This window comes from Silurus meridionalis, chromosome 6 (assembly GCF_014805685.1).
Source record: "Silurus meridionalis isolate SWU-2019-XX chromosome 6, ASM1480568v1, whole genome shotgun sequence".
Taxonomy (NCBI): Eukaryota; Metazoa; Chordata; class Actinopteri; order Siluriformes; family Siluridae; genus Silurus; species Silurus meridionalis.
In genome coordinates this window covers 11,118,198-11,137,406 of record NC_060889.1, presented here as the reverse complement: position 1 = coordinate 11,137,406, position 19,209 = coordinate 11,118,198, and the positions used below count along the sequence as shown (strand labels likewise).

The 19,209-nt window shown below is 35.9% G+C and overlaps 1 protein-coding gene across 1 annotated transcript in view; it reads right to left on the bottom strand.

The window, feature by feature from the left end:
- Positions 1–431: 431 nt before the first annotated feature.
- smchd1 (structural maintenance of chromosomes flexible hinge domain containing 1) overlaps positions 432–19,209 on the bottom strand; it is a 38,257-nt gene continuing 19,479 nt past the window's right edge. The window contains exons 20-49 of the mRNA XM_046851566.1: positions 18,520–18,645; positions 18,257–18,401; positions 18,039–18,138; positions 17,816–17,888; positions 16,877–17,013; positions 15,962–16,096; positions 14,843–15,076; positions 14,600–14,745; positions 14,411–14,496; positions 13,004–13,122; positions 12,412–12,573; positions 11,930–12,058; positions 11,344–11,423; positions 10,889–11,049; positions 10,692–10,807; positions 10,546–10,607; positions 10,280–10,367; positions 8,780–8,911; positions 8,383–8,535; positions 8,129–8,264; positions 7,529–7,648; positions 7,336–7,421; positions 5,937–6,059; positions 5,637–5,818; positions 4,448–4,557; positions 3,621–3,691; positions 2,495–2,669; positions 1,413–1,580; positions 1,126–1,236; positions 432–778 (exon numbers count right to left, since the gene is read on the bottom strand). Coding sequence (XP_046707522.1) covers positions 771–778; positions 1,126–1,236; positions 1,413–1,580; positions 2,495–2,669; positions 3,621–3,691; positions 4,448–4,557; positions 5,637–5,818; positions 5,937–6,059; positions 7,336–7,421; positions 7,529–7,648; positions 8,129–8,264; positions 8,383–8,535; positions 8,780–8,911; positions 10,280–10,367; positions 10,546–10,607; positions 10,692–10,807; positions 10,889–11,049; positions 11,344–11,423; positions 11,930–12,058; positions 12,412–12,573; positions 13,004–13,122; positions 14,411–14,496; positions 14,600–14,745; positions 14,843–15,076; positions 15,962–16,096; positions 16,877–17,013; positions 17,816–17,888; positions 18,039–18,138; positions 18,257–18,401; positions 18,520–18,645 — 3,674 coding nt within the window. The 3' untranslated portion in view covers positions 432–770. The remainder of the gene's footprint in view (positions 779–1,125; positions 1,237–1,412; positions 1,581–2,494; positions 2,670–3,620; positions 3,692–4,447; positions 4,558–5,636; positions 5,819–5,936; positions 6,060–7,335; positions 7,422–7,528; positions 7,649–8,128; positions 8,265–8,382; positions 8,536–8,779; positions 8,912–10,279; positions 10,368–10,545; positions 10,608–10,691; positions 10,808–10,888; positions 11,050–11,343; positions 11,424–11,929; positions 12,059–12,411; positions 12,574–13,003; positions 13,123–14,410; positions 14,497–14,599; positions 14,746–14,842; positions 15,077–15,961; positions 16,097–16,876; positions 17,014–17,815; positions 17,889–18,038; positions 18,139–18,256; positions 18,402–18,519; positions 18,646–19,209) is intronic.

Here is a 19,209-nt window from a genome sequence, read left to right as displayed (position 1 = left end):
TATATATCAAACTCACTGCTCAATTTCTATTACTAAGCAGCTGCTACGACTTAATGATCTGGTTCCTTGAGTTACTGGATCATTGCAATGCATTAGGATCCCGTTCCCACAAATTCGTTTTTAATTTTGGAGGAAATCCCCAGCTGGGCTTCGTCATGAACACCCCAACACATCACTTAATCCTGAGCAATCCTGTGTATGTACGCAGAAGGAAAAAAAAGGATTGAAGAACGTTCTTTTAAAGAAACCAAAATCACCAAAACAGAAAGGTGTTACTGTGTGTACAAATGTCCCCACGCATGCCACTAGAGCAGTTCACAATAGTGTTGGTGGAAATGATTTCAACAAACAAAGCTGCAAAGTTTGACTCATGTTGAAAATATAACATATGAAGTGTCATGATTGTGTTCAGTAAAGAAACGGAGCCTGAATCAAGTAAAAACATATATTTTTTTCCTGCTTTAAATACAAAAAAACATAAAAAGGTCAGTGTGGACATGGTCCATAACGTAAAAAAATTCTCTTTCTGTTCAAGGCAAAGAGAAACAGTTTGACATGTAGCAATAGTAGTTCCTTTTACACATATATAGATAGATATAAAAATATAAAAAAAAAAAAGTGTTCCAACTAAAACAGATAGACTGCACTCCCGGATAGAAAATACTTCACATTTAATAAACTGTTTTGTTTTCTGTTTTCAAACACCTTCATGCTGCAGCAGTCAAAAAACACACTTTATTTGGCACTTATTGTACTTCTGAGATGGTCATTTAAGTATCTGTAAAAGAAAAGAAAAAAAAAAGACGTATTAGTTATTACAATATGAGTTTGACATTCAAGGTTACACAAATCTCCATTCAATGAAAACTCAGGTGTTAAATCTTGCACAATTTTGACACTAAAATCACAGTCTAGTAATGTGTGTCACACAAGGAATGGAATTTTGCTGGAGACCCCATTAGCTGCAGTTGTTTAGCTTTTCTACCACCAAAAATAAAGAAATCACAGAGTAGCTAATCCTAATGTTGATAAAATGTTGCACACACTGGTCTACTGTTGAAGCTCCCGATCACATGATTAGAATGGCCGGACTGAATGAACGAATTTGTATAAAAAGCTTTATACCCAGTAGTCTGCGGGATTTACGTCGAGGCCGTTTTACCGAAGGAGACCCCTCATCCTCGTCTTGAAGGTTCCTTTTTCCTGACCCAGGGGAGGTACGCACAGGAGAGCTGACTGTAAAGAAAGCAAGTTTTAACATGCAAATCAACTAAACGCTTCGAAATTCTTTTCTTTTTATCGGTCTGTCCACCATCTATTTTCCTGCAGGACCAACCTGATCATTAACCCGTGGCTCCTTTAGAACCCAAAACGCATACTACACATATCACTCGACAAAATTGTCCACTCACTTTCGTTCCCAAGCTCTTTCTCGATTTCTCGGAGCGCCTTCTCTTGTTGTTGGAGCTCCTGCTTCTTCTTCTTCATCTGAGGACTCTGCAGATACTCCATGTGCATTTCATAGTCAGCTTTGACTTTTAATGCATTCTCTACTGCTACAGAGTACTGCTGTAGAAGCTCTACACAAACACAAACACACACGTCAGTTCTTCTGACCTCTTTTCCAAATGTGTTGACATTTAAAACGGTTTTAATTCTGCGTAAGCACGTTTCTCGGTTGATGACGCATCATGGACGCTTTTCTATCGGGTGTCTGATCAGAAAAGTTTAGAAACGGAACGAGAAACACGTGAGAAATCACAATTAGCTATTTGGTTTTCTTTAAGCACACTGTATTTCTTGCTGCGTTTATAAACGAGCACCTTACCGTGCATGAACTTTGCATGCAGACACCCAAGGCAGAGTTAGAAAGTGGCCTATACAAAACATCCCCATGCATTTCTTCCATCTTTTTCAGAATGAATAAAAAGCTGAATGGTGTGTAAATATAATACGAACGGTGCATGAATACACCATATTGTCCACATCATAGAGGAATTCTCCCAGTTCAAGACAGACTCTGCTCTGATCGTTTCCTTGAGATCCCCAATATGTAATGCAAGTTAAGCAGAAGTGTTCAAATTTGCCATTTCAGAAACTACAAACATATCTAGATTTTGGCAGAACACACACACACACACACACACACACACACACACACACACACATTTCTACTAATAAAACATGAAATAATTCCCTAATAGCCACACATGAATGGTATTCATGAACAATTAATTAATGTTTTGTTAAACTAAGTATAGAGTTAAAATGGTGCCTCTGTCCTAAATAGGACTGAAATACAGCCATGCACTGAAAAATTATAAAGGATAAATCATAGACATTCATAAACAATCAACTTGAATTGTGCAATTCACAAAGGGAAAAAAAAAAAATCTAATAAAAGATTCAAGCAAGGAACAGTGTAGGTTTCGCAAACCCTTTACACAGAGGTGACGAAATGCCACGAAGCAAGAGTAAGTCAGTTAAGAGTTACCCTTCTGCTTGCAAATGGTGTGATATTCCTGAGGCAGTGGTGCTCCAAACACGTGTCCTCTCAGCTTCTCTATTGGTGGAGCTTTGTTTTGTAAACCGCCAAACTTGCCATTGCTACGGATACGTTCCCCTTTCCGTGTCAGCAGAGTGGGACACTGCATCTTACACTGGACAACCTGGACAGCAAGACACAGCCGAAAACTTTGGGTAAAAAGTAATTGTGTAAATGCTTCTATAGCAAGCAATAAAATGTTACTATATTTTTGATGTATATTTCCAGGGTTTTAAACATATTCCATCTGTATGTCAGTGTTTACAGAACTAATATTCTCTCATATGTGACTGTTCTTTGGACACTGGTTTCACTGGTCGATGGTGTTTATGAGCTCTGTTAAAGGGGACCCCTGTAATACGCTGTTGTCGGAGTTGTAAGATCTGGCACATGTTCACATTTGTGTGTGTTGAAATTCTTATATTTAAAAAAAAAAAAAAAAAAAAAGGTTTGTTATTTTTATATAATCCAGGCTACCCATAGGATGCTTTTGTATACGGGAGGCAGGTTACTACAAGGGAAAAACACAGGGCCTCTGCTTTCCACAATGCTTTCAAGCTGTGTAGTTCAACTGCTGCATTTTTAGGACAATCTCATTAAAAGAAAAAATCAATCATTGCAAAAACTGCAAGGAAAATCCTCTAGCTTATACTGGACACGAATGGCATTTAGGTTTGCAATCAAATGAAGATTTTCGCTACATAATGCACACATCCGTAAATACATTGATTGTCTCACGTTCACTTTTTGAACTAGTGTCTGCCTGAGTTTTCCTTTAAACAGGAAAAAACATTTAACTCTTACCAGGATCTGTGGAAACTTCTTTAAATATCACCAGGCACAGGCCAACGTGCATTCAATAGAACTTATATTATAGCTCTGAATCGTTTTTTTTTCTCCACTCAGGTTAAAAATAGCCCTAGTTACATCAATCTATTGAGTCAAAATTGCATCTTGTTTGTGGCATCATATTTAATGTCAGAAATCATCCTTACACACACACACACACACACACACACACACACACACACACACACACACACACACACACACACACACACACACACACACTTACCCCCTTGCGGTAATGGTTAGCGGAATCCAAATCGTCCACTATTATGGTGTCACCAAGAATATTGGCAAAGACTGGAGAAAAAAAAATAAAGATTTTTACCTCAATCATACAGTTTTTTTTCCCCTGTTTGTTTTAACTTCTCTTTCTCCCCCACACACACACCCCTGGTGGCAATTTGGACTCTGAAATGTAGTTTATAGAATGATCACACACAAGGATTACCTTTGGGTAGTGGAAAAAGAACAAAGTGGGGTTTTGCTTACATAAACACTGTGCAACCTTGTTAATACCAAACATATACGCATCTGTAACAACTGAAATCTAATTTATTTAAAAATCTAAATTCCCCCCCCTAAAAAAATGGAACACATACAAAACACAAATCTAGATTTAAAAGACAAAGGGAACATTGTACTGTGTGCACAATCCAGACTCCAGGGGTTCCTTCACAGTAACGCATATACATGCAGCATTTTCTAGTTACAGAAGTCATTCCCTGCACGCGGCAGAACACAACTACCCCCAGCCATGGAAGTAAATGATGGCAGCCCCCACGCTGAAACTGTCATCTGGAAACAATCTGGGAGGGGAAGTTAATCTACTCACACAGCAGAACATCATGCCGCATAACATCATGGGCCACTGCTATGAAAACCCAACACAGTGGGAACACTAAAGCTACTAACCCACTCACCACCCTACATGACTCAACCTGGAATTAATGATTCAGCTCAGACTTAAATCTGTCCATCATTAATGGCTTTGGGGAGGATAAAGAATGCAGGAGAAGAGTCATGTGTGACATGTGTGTTGCTCTGAGAACTTACCCATGGTGCAGCTTTCTGCATGTTCAGGAAAAATTAGCAGATCTCTGACAAACACGGGGTTTCCTAATGGACGGAACAAAGTTTGACCATTCCGGATGTGGGGCAGTGGCCTAATGCAGAAACACACATAAAACCAGTCACGCGCACACACAAAAGCAGCGACAAATAATATGAGGAAAAGCTGAAAAGCTCAGTGACTAAGCCCACTATATACACTTTTAAACCTCATTCACCAACTTGTGATGAACATTCCCTTTAATCCAAACCTACTAGTAAATGTGTTTTTTGTTTAAAACCAAAAACTCCCCCACATAAATAGTTAGATGATTTTTAACAATGAATAAGATCACTGAAGAAATTTTTATTTATTTTTTTTAAAGAAAAAACAAGTAAAATAAAGGGGGGGTGGGGGAGGAAATATCAGTTTATGACCATCATAATTTTACTTAGAGTTAACAAGGAACTCCCCTTACAGGCTTTACTTAATATTAAATCCAATTATATCTATAAAAGTGCCATATTTGAACATTTTCTACACTATAAAATTAAAACTTGCTGGAATGAGAGGAAGAACACTTTAGTTTCTAACTGCAGCATGTCCTTTATCATTATCTTGTGAATTGTTGTACATCTGCGATAGTATACACTCGACCTTGACCTTAAATCTACTAAAAAAATAATCCTATGCACAATTGAAAAAAAAAATCAAATAAAAAAGGAATACATCATAATGCATTACAAAGTCAAAAGGATGTGGATACTCCCTTCTTAAATGAGGTTTTGGCAAGAAGCATAAGCTCTATCATACACCATAAACAGATCCATAAACAGATCTGGCAATAAAATGTATAATACTGAAAACTAACTACCAGAGTCGTCAATGTCAACTGTATCTCCTGTCACTGTAAAGTTCACCGCTGCTTTGTTTGCATGGCTCAGTGTTATTCTCTGTATTCAATTCTAACCCATGTTATGCAATACCATTGCAGCGTTATATATAAACATACATTCATTACACACCTCTCTAAAATAGCAGCTCGTGATTGGTGTGTAATTGCAGGATAATGCATCTGAATATCTGAATGCGTCTTGCAATTGTTTCACATCTCATTTACCCATTTCCCTACCTTTATTCACTTCTGCAAAATAGAACCCGATGGATATTCATTGTTCATTATATTAAAGGCACCTGTTACTTTGTTTCCAGAATATCGTCTCAAGGGGCATGACTTGTTGTCGTCCTTGTGTTTCATCGTAGATTTTTTTCGCTGCAGCTGTGGTCACGGTGACCACGCAGTCCATGTCGCCAAGAATATGCCAGGAAATGACCTTTGCTTCGTCGTCGTCCTTCACCAGTGCCAGGTGTGCGATCTATAAACCAAAACAAATGCTTCTAATTACTTTTCTAAACCAGAGTTAGAAATAAATATGATTTGACCATCCCATACAAGAGTTTTAGAAAACGAGTCTACCACATGTACAGACACACCTTTCCTAGAACGCCTTGGCTGCCTTTGAAAGGATCAGGCATGGTGCATTTTCGCTGAGGCAGATTCTTCAGCCTCTCCAAATCTGCAGTCATCTGAGCAATTAAGCCATCAATTGATGCCACCTAAACACAAGCATACAAAGAATGGTTTAAGCTTTTTTAGTATTTGGAGTCGGGTCACACGGTTTTAAATAATTAAACAATAACAGCATTCAAATTTAAAACAAAAGATATAACAGAACTGTAGAACATTCTACATGAACACTGAATACAAATACTCAACTCAAACAGACTCACACTCAAATATTTTCCCTTATATACAAAGATACTTGAATAATAAATGAAGGTAAATAAGGAGACCAATTGCTGGATTTGGGGGAAAGAAACATTTTGGCTGATACAGGATTCTAGCTGCTCATCACTCCTGGGTCTTCTTTGTCATATTATTTGTTTCATGATACGCCAAACGGTTTCAAATGGTGAGAGGTCTGTTGCTCTAAAACCTGTATAAACCATTCAACATTGGTTGTGCCTATCCAGATGTGAAAGCTGCCCATTCCATAGGCACCAATGCAGCCTCGTACAGTCAAGAGACGCTAGCTTTTGAGCTGAGCACTGAAACTCATGGTCCTTCTCCCCTTTAGTTCAGAGGATGTGACGTCCATGAGTTCCAAAAACAATTTCACATTTTGTTTCATCGAACCAAAGAACAGTTTTCCACTTTGCCTCGGTGCATTGTAAAATCTCTCTGGCTTTCTGGATCATGATCACATACGACTTCTTTTTTGCATTATAAAACACAGTGTCCTACATTTGTGGATGACATGGCAAACAGATATTTCCGGAAGTGTGCCCAATTCAGGGACTTAAAAACAGCATGATTATGTAATGTAATGCAGTGTAGCCTGAGGGCCCAAAAATCACACACATCCAATATAGATTTCCGCCCTCGTCCCTTACGCACAGAGATTTCTCCAGATTCTCAGAATGATATTAGGTAAATTAAATAAGATATGCACATTCTTCACAATTTGATGTTGAGGAACATTATTCTGAAATTCTTCCACAATTTGCAGCCACAGATATTTGCAGATTGGTGAGCCTCTGCTCAGCTTTACCTCCGACTCCAAAATACTATTTTGATAACCAGTCATGTTACTGACTTTTGCTAAGTAACCTAATTAGTTGCAAAATGTTCCTCGTCATGTTCTTTATAGTAACTAACATTTCAAGCTCCCCCCCATCCCAACTTCCTTTGGAACGTGTTGCAGCGATCAAATTAAACAATACTTAATTTTTTTTCATTTTCCTTAGTTTTAACACTTGATATATTTACTAGGTTATATTGTGAGTAAAATATGGGTTGTAAATGTGCGTAAAGAAATAGATGTTATCATACATCAGTTAATTTTGAAACATCTACGCTGCTTTTCTTGATCTCCTGTTTCAGCTGAGCTTCTTTAGTACTCGCAGCTTGCACTTGACCTAAAAATAAACACAAACAAAAACCGAGAGTAGTTCAGGACATAAAGAGAATACTCTACAAACAAGACATTAAAACAAAGCAAGTGAACAAGGAATTTAGCACGTACCCTTAAGCTCAGCTGTGAGTTGTTTGTTGGTCTCCAAAATATCTCTGTAGACTTTAACAGACTCAGACAGACGGTCTTTCTTCGCACTCATAGCAGCCATTAATTTCTGCTTCTCTGCATCTAAAAGACCCAAAATCTTAATTGCATTTATGGCACTAATTTGTACATATTTACATACATATAAAATAAAAGGTTAATTCGTTTATTTCCTGTTACTTGAGATAAAAAAATTGCTTAAACAAACCTGGTTGAAGAAACCATTACAGAGTAAATGCTCATTTGATTACATCTGGAACAACTTTTACTTATTTTAGCCTTTAAGTCATCCAAGTGAGTAAAAAAAGATTAAATTATAATGGGATGACGAGGTACGGTTTGCTTGAGACCATCATAAAATTTGAATTATTGTGAGAACCCATGATACGTTGCACTTTGAAACTCTAAAAGGTCACCATGATACTAGTAATATGATATTTATTAATAATCCACAAAACTATTAAATATAGCTTCAAAACTAGCACTAACAAGGCCAAAATCAAACAAACAAACAAAAAAATACAGGTTAAATGCTTCAGCAGATGCGAAGATCTGCACACTGACCATTGCAGAACCTGAAATGCAAATTATAAGGAGGGATGGTGTTGGCTTTTGATTTGGGGCCTTCAAGCACGGGACGAAACTGGAGTGCGTACTCGGCTCCATCAGTTCCTGGACTATTCTCCATAAGCGCCAAGGCCTAGAGACCACACAATCAAATTAGCATCAGATTCTCCCATGGTCATCACTAATATTCCCACAAACAATGTGTGTTTCAGGGTGTGTATTTTCCATTTGCCACACACACACACACTTACCGTGATAACAGTCTCCCCATTAATAAGATCGTATGTTAGACTCTTGGCCTTGTTTTCGAACAGAGGAAGATCTGCATCGTCATCATCAACAGCTGTCACAGTCAGAATCACCTTTCCTTTAATCCCCATACCTGCTGGGTTATTGTGTTCATCCTGTTAAGCAAAACACACACAAAACCTGTTCAGTAGGGCTGCACGATTTGGGAAAAATTGTCACGTTGCGATTATTATGGTCAAGATTGTGATATGCGATTGCGAAACAATAAATGGTCTAATGAGTCCACTTGATTTGTTATTAAGGAAATTACACAGATTAGTAATAATGCTGAAATGTGTATTTGTGGAACTATAAAAGATTTTCAAAACGAACTGACTGAAAAAACTCAAAGCAACTCACCATAACTTTCAAGCATAGCCTTTCAAAAAGCGTACGGTCAGCTAGATTGCTGCTGTTGGAGACCACAGGAGTTGAGGGAAGTGTGTCTGGGACCAGTTTAAATGGCTTATTGGCAACAATACTCAGAGCAATCTGAAGAAAGAAAAAAAATATATAATAAATCTCATTACACTGTGCCGGAACAATTGGCTGATATAAGACAAAACACAAACAAGGCACAAAAATACACACAACATAAATGTGGTCAAAGCACAGCAATAGATACAGAATCTAGATCTAAATCCAGAATATGTGCTACAAGTTGCCAGCTGTGTCTTATACATACACAACTTTGTGCTGAGGTGAGCGCACACATTAGACTCACTTGCCTTGCATCAAAATTCACCAATTAGACCTGTAAAGGTTTATGTTGCATATAATATCTATTTACAAGAAATACTACAGTGTGCCATGTGCATTTTTGACATTACCCTAAGGAGAAATAGTTGTCATTAACCCTGTGAAGCCTGATATGAAATAATTAACAGAAGATTCTATTTTTTGGAAATTTAAGTGCTTATGGGGTCAAACAAAATGTAAACAAAATAAAATACATTTGTGACAGTAAATGACAATTTACTGATCACAACAAAATGTACTGTATATTTTATAACAAACAAATAATGATAATGGTTTTTGGAATGTCCACTCCTACTAAGGAGTCACTTGAATTGCCATCCATAAGCATGCGGATAATTTCAACAATGTTTTTTTTTTCTTTTTTCCCCATCTGAAAAATAACGTTTGTGTATTCTGAATTTCTAACAGATTGTGATAATTATTTGTTTTACTGAACAGACATTAGCAAGCTACAAAATTAAATTGGATGTACAAAAATCAAATTTCCACTAGTATGGAATCAGTAAAAATTAATTCCAAGATGACCATTTAATTCTTAGTTTAACAAATAATTATAAATTATTTATTTGTATTGTATATTGTATTTGACATTGTAGCAGGAATAATGCAGATTGCATCATGAAATACATTGATGACTAAGCTAAATTACCTTTTATATATATATATATATATATATATATATATATATATATATATATATATATATATATATATATATATATATATATACACATATATATATATACACACCTGCTGTATCATATTTGATACACATTTAAAAATTTTACTATAACATTCTTTAAAAAATATGAATTATTAGTTGCTTTAAAAAAAGTACATATTCATAAAAAAGAAAAGAAAATAGGTAACAACTTTTTCAAAATCTGCAAAAAATCTAGCAAGTCAATTTATGAAGGCAGCCATATTGGAAAAACCTGCCTAAAGCCTGCCACTGACTGCAGAGCACAGATAACTCCAATAGAGGGCAGAAGACAAGTCTCAGATTGTATTCAACAGGTTTTTGAGGAAAGTATTGTTGATGATGCAGGTGGTGCAGAGGTCTCAGAAACTAATGTATCAAATATAAATATCAAAGCTTACCTGGCTGCTCCAGATGGGCTTGTTTTTGTTTACAGCAAAAACAAACTGCACCATGTACTTTCCTACACGAGAAGGAATCTCTTTATCTCTGTGAAAGAATGAATAATGCATTGTTCATTTTCAAAACAACAAAATCAACCCCTAAAAAAATTAAAATAAATCACAAATAATAAATAAAAAATTTGCTGATTAACATCAGTTATAAGAGCTGTTGCTTTACACAAATGTATTTAACAAAAAAAATACAAATTTAGGGTCCAAGTTACCTGAAATAAAAGTGGTCATCGTTTTCCTTTTCTTCGGGTTTGCTGCATTTAAGTGTTATTGCCTGAAATCATCAGTGCACTTCAGATGTAAATCATTATAATCGACTACAGTAGCAAGACAACTAATAGGTCTGTGTGTAACTCACGCCTGTTGGAGGGCGAGCTCCTGAAGCCAAGCCTGGCCACAGCAGCATGGACAGACTGGATGGACTCAAATTCTTCACAGGTCCACCCTCTTCAGAGAGTACAGTTACTTTGAACACTGTAAATAAATAAAGCCAACAGCCAGGTCAACTTAGAATGTGCATTTTAAATACTTAATCTCTTCAAAACCTTTACACACCAGGGAAAACCTCTCCGGCTTTTAAGATGGCATCAGTGTTATATTCTACACTGAGCTTAGCTGGATTGTTGGGATCAGGCATCACACACAGCTTCACAATTGGGCCAGGAACAGTATTACTTGGACTAAAATATCCCCGAAACTCCAGTGTATTCTCTCCGCTGCAGAGAGAAAAAAATAAATTGCATAAATTTAGTCGTTAATTACACAAAATATTCAGAATTGCTTTGCTAGTTCTTTATACCTACATTAGCACTTTCCAAGTTTGTAGAATTCGAGTTATAGTTATATTGAGTTTGTAATCTTGCGTACCAGTGTAGATTTATTCATTACTAGAGATTTAAAGCACGTTTGTACGTCGCTCTGGATAAGGGCGTCTGCCAAATGCCGCAAATGTAAATGTAGTTCAACAAAGTTAAACGAAACGGCTTTAAGTGATGCCGATTTCTACTCACATTGTTGCCGTTACGGTCTTCAGTATGAAGCTAACTTTTCCTTCCGTATCCACAGGCTGAGACATCACAGGAGATTTAACCTATAAAACCCACACACATACAAACATGTACTCAGTTTTAGAAAAAATTTAAATCTGACTATACAAAAATGTCAATTTCTGTTAAAAAACAAAACAAAAATGCTGAATTACTTTGAAAGGGAAAATAACATTACACAATTCAAAGTTATTTTAACTAAAAGTAAAGACTATAGCATGAGCATGTCGTTGGAAAACTGCAACACAAGTTCGTGCTGGCATGAAAGTTCTTTCCCCTTGAAATTATGATGAAAATTGAAGTTTATATTGCTGAGAAACATAAAGCATTAGGCCCTCTCATCTGAGGCTTTTCCTGTGGTGGAAAACATACATGCTCGCTTTACTTGTTTATAAACTTGCAGCCAGAATAGCTGTTTGAGCGATGCTTGCATTGTGTTTTACATTTGATCTCTGAATCTTTGAACACTGCTATAATAATTAATATTAATAATAAAGGATAACAAAAAATAAATAAATACATTTTCAGTGCATCAATATTGAAGCGCTACCTTGAGCTGAGGTGTGAGAGTTTTTATTGCTATGACAACACGCTGATCTGGAACAGGATTCCCCCAGTCATCACACAACTGTAGCACGAATGGAGTGTCCAAACCATGTCCATTGATCACATGTGAGGGCTACAATCAAACATACACACAACATCTAAACTGTGGAGAATTTTAAGTGAATTAATCTACATTTAAATCTCTTAAAAAAAAAAAAAAAAAAAAATTTTTTTTAATTTATTTACAAAAAATTCAATCTTGCCAATAATTGTTTCAAATACTGTTTAATAAATAATGTTATAATTAAATACTGATTTTTAAAATTTTTACTACGGCCTGTGAATTACACATTCAACCTCAATTACTATGATCACTAACAATGTATTTGCTAAAATCGTCAAAAAGAACAAGGTCAAAAATAAATCCACGGAGAAAATACAAGAGGCGGGTAAAACCTTTATAGCTTAATAGCATGTGCAACTTACCTCTTCTGGTGCCTCCAACAGATTGATTTTTGTTGGGGGTCCAGCAGTGACTTTTACTCTGACTAACTCCTCAAAAGTCTGGTACTTAAAACTCAACTCCCTTACACCAGGTAAGCCTCCTGCAAAGCGAACGCCAGTCACCACCATCATTCCTGTGCTGGTCTACACACAGACAACGTGCAAAATAAGCTTCATATACAAAATCATTCAAGAATTCCTAAATGGGTCGAAAAGCACAAAAGCATATGACGTACATGTTCTCCTTTAGCATTATGGTCTTATTACAACAACAAAAACAACAACAAAAAAAGCACACTGTATTAATACTGTTCATTATAAAATCCAGTTGTTACAAGAAAACAGCTTTTTATTGTCATATGATTTAAGAAATTCTTTGCAGTTAGACACTTACAGCCTTTTAAAATGTATCTTAGAGCCTCAACAGGACTGAGCACATTCTTTTAGTTGAACATAAACTTTATTAATCCTTTGTATTGCAAACAGATTCTTGAATCTTAATCCAACAACAGCTTTTTTATTTTATTATTGTAGCAGCAGTAAGATAATATATTTATTGTTTAAGTCTGTCTACCTGCCAGTCGAAATTCAGGGCTGATTCATCAAGGTTATCTGCAGACACACTGACTGCGTTCATGCGCTCAGCACTTAGAGCATCTGTCTTATTGCCATACTGATCAATCACCTCAACATCTACAAAAAGGAAGAGAAAACTAGGGTTAAATAACTAAAACTGAGAACTTTGGGACAGGGAGGTGTCTATGGTGAATCACCATGTTTACTAATGATTCATTATGATACAAGCATGTAATAGTTGATCATTTTAAACTTGGTTTTGGTGAAGCAAATCCATTCATTAATTCAACTCATCCCAGAAAACAAAACAAATAGAATAGGGGTGCCAAACTAATTTTAGGTAGCAGGCCTTAATACACTCTGTCCAATTTGATGTAGCCAGACTGGGGAAAAGAAAAAAAAAACTCTAATTTGCAATATTTAATTGCACAACCCTGCACAAAAGATAATGAACATATGAAAACACAACTGAATAAAAAATTAATAAATAAACCCCTAATTAATTCATTTTTCAGATGTTTAAAAATTCTTGACAACTGCTCAACGTTTGTCCAGATCCCTTGTTTACTGCTCTATTTTGGCCCCACTATCAAAGACCTTTCTTTTCTCAAAATCTTTTATTAAAATGATGCTTTAGAAAACAAGTTTTCATTAAGAATAGAGAAAATCATAAAAAAAATAAAAGCATTATTCTTTATCTCCCCTGGTCAACAGACCATATGTTCGACACCCCTACAATAAAAATTTGGGAAACACTGGATAAAATGTGTCTGTAATACAGTTTAAGCATTTAACAATTATTTGCAGTCTGGCAAAAACCTGTCAGATGTTGCAGTCCTGAAATTCTAGTAAACAGCCAAAAACTATTTAGAACATACATTAGCATCTCCACGGAAATCTGCTAGATCAGCATTTGGCTTGCTAGTGACCCAAACGTTTTACATCATATTCTAGCTAAACTAATATAGATAGAGTATTATTGAGGATCCATATAGATAATAGCAATAATTCCAATTAATTTTTCTCTTAAAAAAATAATATTGTATAAAATATAAAATGACTATTCTATAGGCTATTCAGAAGTCTGGCCCATTGAAAAAAAAGTGTTTTTCTGGGATACCCAAAAATCTTTTTAAAAAAGGGAATCTCTATTGAAGGTCATTTTGTAGTGAAATTCTTTATTTTATTTTTTTATTTTTTTATTTATTTTTTGACTGAAACAACTAAGTGATCCTGAGGTAAATAACTGATCCATTTGAATCTAGAATTGCATAACGGTGATTAACGCATGAAAAGACAAAAAAGATGAGCATTAAATGATTATGCACTACCTATAATACAGGAGCTTATTTTATCAATGAATCAGTTATAAATCTGGAATTTGGATGACTATGATAAATCTTACATATATTTCCAGATAGAGTCTCTCCCATCATGACAGTTGTCTCACTCAGAACAACCCTCAAGCGTTCAGGCTCATCTGGCCGTGGGCTATAAAACACAAACACAATGTATTTTTGGAAATACTATGACATAGCAAAATGAAGATGAAAGCTATGGAAAGAAATTCCTTGATTTCAGTCATCAGTCTTACACAATGGTAAAGGATGTATCAACCGTTTGCTGATCCTGAAAAGCCACCTGATAAAATTGTTCTCCATGTACGTTTGTGGGGACAGACACACATGGTAGTCTTCCCTTCACCAATTCTGCAGCTTTAACATCTGCAGCCCAGTTCACCTACATGCGTACAAGGATATTTAAACCATTTCATCAATTTCTTTACCACTCTTATACTTATTCATGAAGAAAAGTGAAGAAACACTCAAACACCTACCTTTATGTTATTGACAAGTTTGTGTGTTAAAGCCACCTGCCTGCCCCCCTCATCATAGAGTTTAAAGCACAGACTCCCGAGTGCGTCACCTGCCGTCCAGTTAATACGCTCCTTATTCTGAATTACCATCACATCGGCTGAATCATCCTCCTTTCTGTAGACCTCTATACGGAAAACACGGGTGCTTGGCAAAACACGAACTGTTCTCTCAACACAAGCCACTGACTTCTGATTCTGTAAATATATACACAGACAAATTCATGAATATCTGCAGAGATTTAACTTCAGAACTAACCACATACAGTGCCATCCACTAATATCAGCACCCATGGGAAATATGAGCAAAGAAGATTGAACGGTTTTGACGACCCCCAACTGAAATGAATTGATAGGAGTGCTACAAATAAATAAATAAATACATTTTTTTTAAACCCTGCTGTGTTTGTTTAACCACTTTTTTTCCCCCCCAACAAATGATCAAAGGGTTGAAATACAGACATTTTTTCACAACCTATTTTGCTCATATTTAACAAAAGGTACCAAATATTAGTAGAAGGCATTGTGAATAAATAGCTACAAGCTGCCATTTTGTAACCCACAAATTGCATATAATATTGGCTTATTTATATAAAAATCAGTTGGAAAATTGTTTATTAAATTCTTTTTTTTTTTTTTTTTTTTTTTTTTTTTTTAAACAGGGGAACGAGTGGCATCAGAATAGACCAAGTTTTAACACTGGTACAGTCACACCAATTTAAAGCAACTGCGGGGCTAAAGAATAATAAATCAATACAAGTCAACTATCATCTTTTTCCTTTTAGTATTTTATCTAGAAACATTCTTGAATGGCTGGCGGTTTGTGCTTCTCACTTATAAAGATTTGGAATACAGAGAATATAGAACACAAATATGATTAGATTTGCTTATATTATATATAAATATACACACACACACACACATATATATATATATATATATATATATATATATATATATATATATATATATATATATATATATATATATATATATATATATATATATATATATATATATATATACACACACACATACATATACATACATACATACATACACATACACACACAAAAGTCTTACAGGAATGCCAAATTTTGCTGTGAGGGTACGCTCTGTTGTGACGTTCTTCAGCTGTATTGGTTTTGCTAGCAGACAACCAGTTCCGGTATTACTGCAGTCAACCGTGTCAGCAGGCAAATCAGAAGTTCCAAATAACTGCACAAACACACAAAAAATAGATTTAAGGATTTTATGTATGCTGTGGTTCCACTTCAGGGACAAAAACCTTTTACTTTTACAAGTTAAGATAACAAATATACCTTTATTTACCTTCCCTGGTTTATTTGCTACAAACACAGAATAACGCAAGCACTAAAATCCCTGAATCAAATACAGTAAAACCCTGTTGTACGAGCAAACGGAGATAAATTTGAACCTATTTCACGAGCAAATTTCAAAGGCACCAGCAAACCCGCGTTGCCGGTTCCCCGCTTTCGGCAGAGGGAAGCATCAGTCGCTTAGTTGATGACGTATCACTCGGTCACTCTCGTTGTTCAGTGCAGCAAAAACATAACTTTTATTTTAGCGTTCTATTTTTTATTTTCACTAGAAATCTTGAAAATGTCTCCCAAAATTGACCTACGAGCAATTTTCAGGAAGGAATTATGCTCGTCCAACAGGGTTTTACTGTACTCGACAACCACATTTTCTATAAACCCTATGGCTATGATAAGAGTAATTGTAACAATAACGTGAAAAATCCAGCATGTGAAACAATTTTATTTGTAATAATATTCATTTGAAACAATTTTACTTCAAGGCATTAAACGCTACAAAGCTTTGGTTGCTAAGCAACAAATTGAGAAAGGTAGGGGTATTCCTTGAGTTTTCTTAATCTTAAGTCTAGAATAACAAAAATGTAAGTATTGAGATTTCATTTTACAATGGTTTAGAATATCATGTTTGGCGAGTGTGTATGCTTAGACAGGATGTTACCTGGCAGCGGACAATAAGTTTGGAATGCGTTGTGATATTCTGGAACTCATCATGAACTTCTACTCTGAATTGTGCTGGTGTACCATTCTCTATGCAAACTTCTTCTTTTGGCGTCACCACCAGCTGATGCGGGGGGCCTTGTGAACACAGAACATCACGAGATCTTACTTGAACAACTTTTTACGAAAGAATCTTTATATTAAGAGTGTACAATAAAACATCTTAATTGTTGCTTGAAACTACATATACATAAGTTTGATGCTTGCACTTTGTGAATGTGATATTTACAAGGACAATCTCTTTTGAAATCCAAATTACTTAGAAAAAAAATAGAACATTTCTTATTTTATATTACCATCTTAGGAAACGATCGGATGATCCATGAATGACTGAGCACTCGAGAACTTTGAGGATGGATTTGGACTGTAATTCATATAAACAAAACAGTCTACTACAATTGCTCAGAATCCCAGGTTGCATTAACAGTTATGCATTTAAGCACCCATCACTGCACAGCTTAGCTATGATGGAACCGTAATGAACGGACATTCGGTGCCACCCAGATGAGGATGGGTTCCCTTTTGAGTCTGGTTCCTCTCAAGGTTTCCTCAGTTAATCTCGGAGTTTTTCTTTGTCCCTGTCACCACTTGTTTGCTCATTAGGGACAAACTAACAATTATAAGGAACAAACTTAAAGGGACGAGAACTATACTATACTAGAGCTTTTACACAACTTTATTAGCGCGTTATACCTGTAAAGCTGCTCCGAGAAAATGTCCATTGTTAAACACGCTATTGAATATATTATAATATCAGGAGTGCTCCACATTTCTATAGTTAAGCACATACTATACATCATCCATGGTTTCATTGTTTTTATTGAGCATTTCACTTTGTGTGTGTGTGTGTGTGTGTGTGTGTGTGTGTGTGTGTACTTACCTGGACGGACGCTAATCTGGAAAGACTGGCAGTCTGGGGTGAGGCCTGTGATCTTTACCTTTACAGTGTGTATCTGTCAATGGTATGTGGGTTAAATATCAACACAAACCCACCATTTAAATTCTGTGGTACCTGATAATAAATCTGCATGCTAATAATACTTTATGTTCAGTTTAGAAATTATGTAAATCTAATCAATTTGGATAAATAAGCACACACTGACCTTGTCCTGATGGTTGGTTAGTGTACCCATGGCTCTCAGGTCTTGTATGTTGAAAGTAGCTCCATTTATTGTTGTCTGTTCATAGCTCAGGTTCAGTGAACTTGTGTTTATTATTGAGAAAGGAAAGAAATACCGATCTAATGAATCATGGGTTCTTGAACCACAAAACTCATTAAGTTACAAACTATCTTTGTAGAGAATGATTTTCTGCACCCTACCTGCACTCCAGCTGGGGATTGACGCCGGAAGGCGGCTGAGTTGGATGATTGAATTCATCTGTAAATTGCAGTGGCAACACGAAGGGCACCCCTACCTGAACAGGTGACGGAACAAAGCCCACTGAAAAAGTAGCTGCAGTGCTCTCTGAAAGTAGAAACCGACACATTCTGAGCTTAAAATCTCCAAATCTGCTTTATATGCGATAGTTCAAATAAATGACAATAATTATTCAAATGCACAGAAACACTTAAAATTGTGTTACCTTTAATACCGAAGTTGAGGGTAAAATTAGGCAGTTGTCTTCCAGCCCACTCGCTCGTCGGGGAATCGCCATCACTCTGTATAGCCTGCATCTGAAGTGTGTATGACCCCAGCTTATTAAGATTTTCTGAACACACAAAAACACAAATAAGATCCAGCTAAAAGCAAAACGAGTAAAAATAGGTTATTTATTTTAGGAAAAGTACAAATGGGCTCTAAATGACATCCAGATTAATATTCCAGATCTTTTCTTTGCTTTATCGGCTATGCGTATTTTCACTTCCATAGCTTGCGTTTCTTTAGCACTCTGCTTCATATTGGATTATTCTTTTTAACACCACATGCAGTCTACATGTGAAACACACAAGCTCAAAACAAGAGTTGACATTAATTTAGGGCTCTTAATGGGTTAAACAATTAATTTAACAATCTTCAGCTACATGCTTTAGCATTTTTGGTCAAAAAATAAAAACAGGTCTGTTTAAACACATGATGTATTTCTAACTGACCGACCTTCAGATCGAAATGAAGGCTGAAATTCTGATTTATTTCCATAAATTATTATTTAAATAACTTTTCAGTCCTCAAACCCAAATATCTTCAGATGTTCCAATACTTTGGAAGGAATGCACTGTCTCACATCCTGCATTTAGTTAATTTTTAATTACATCTGAGAACGATTTGGGTTTGA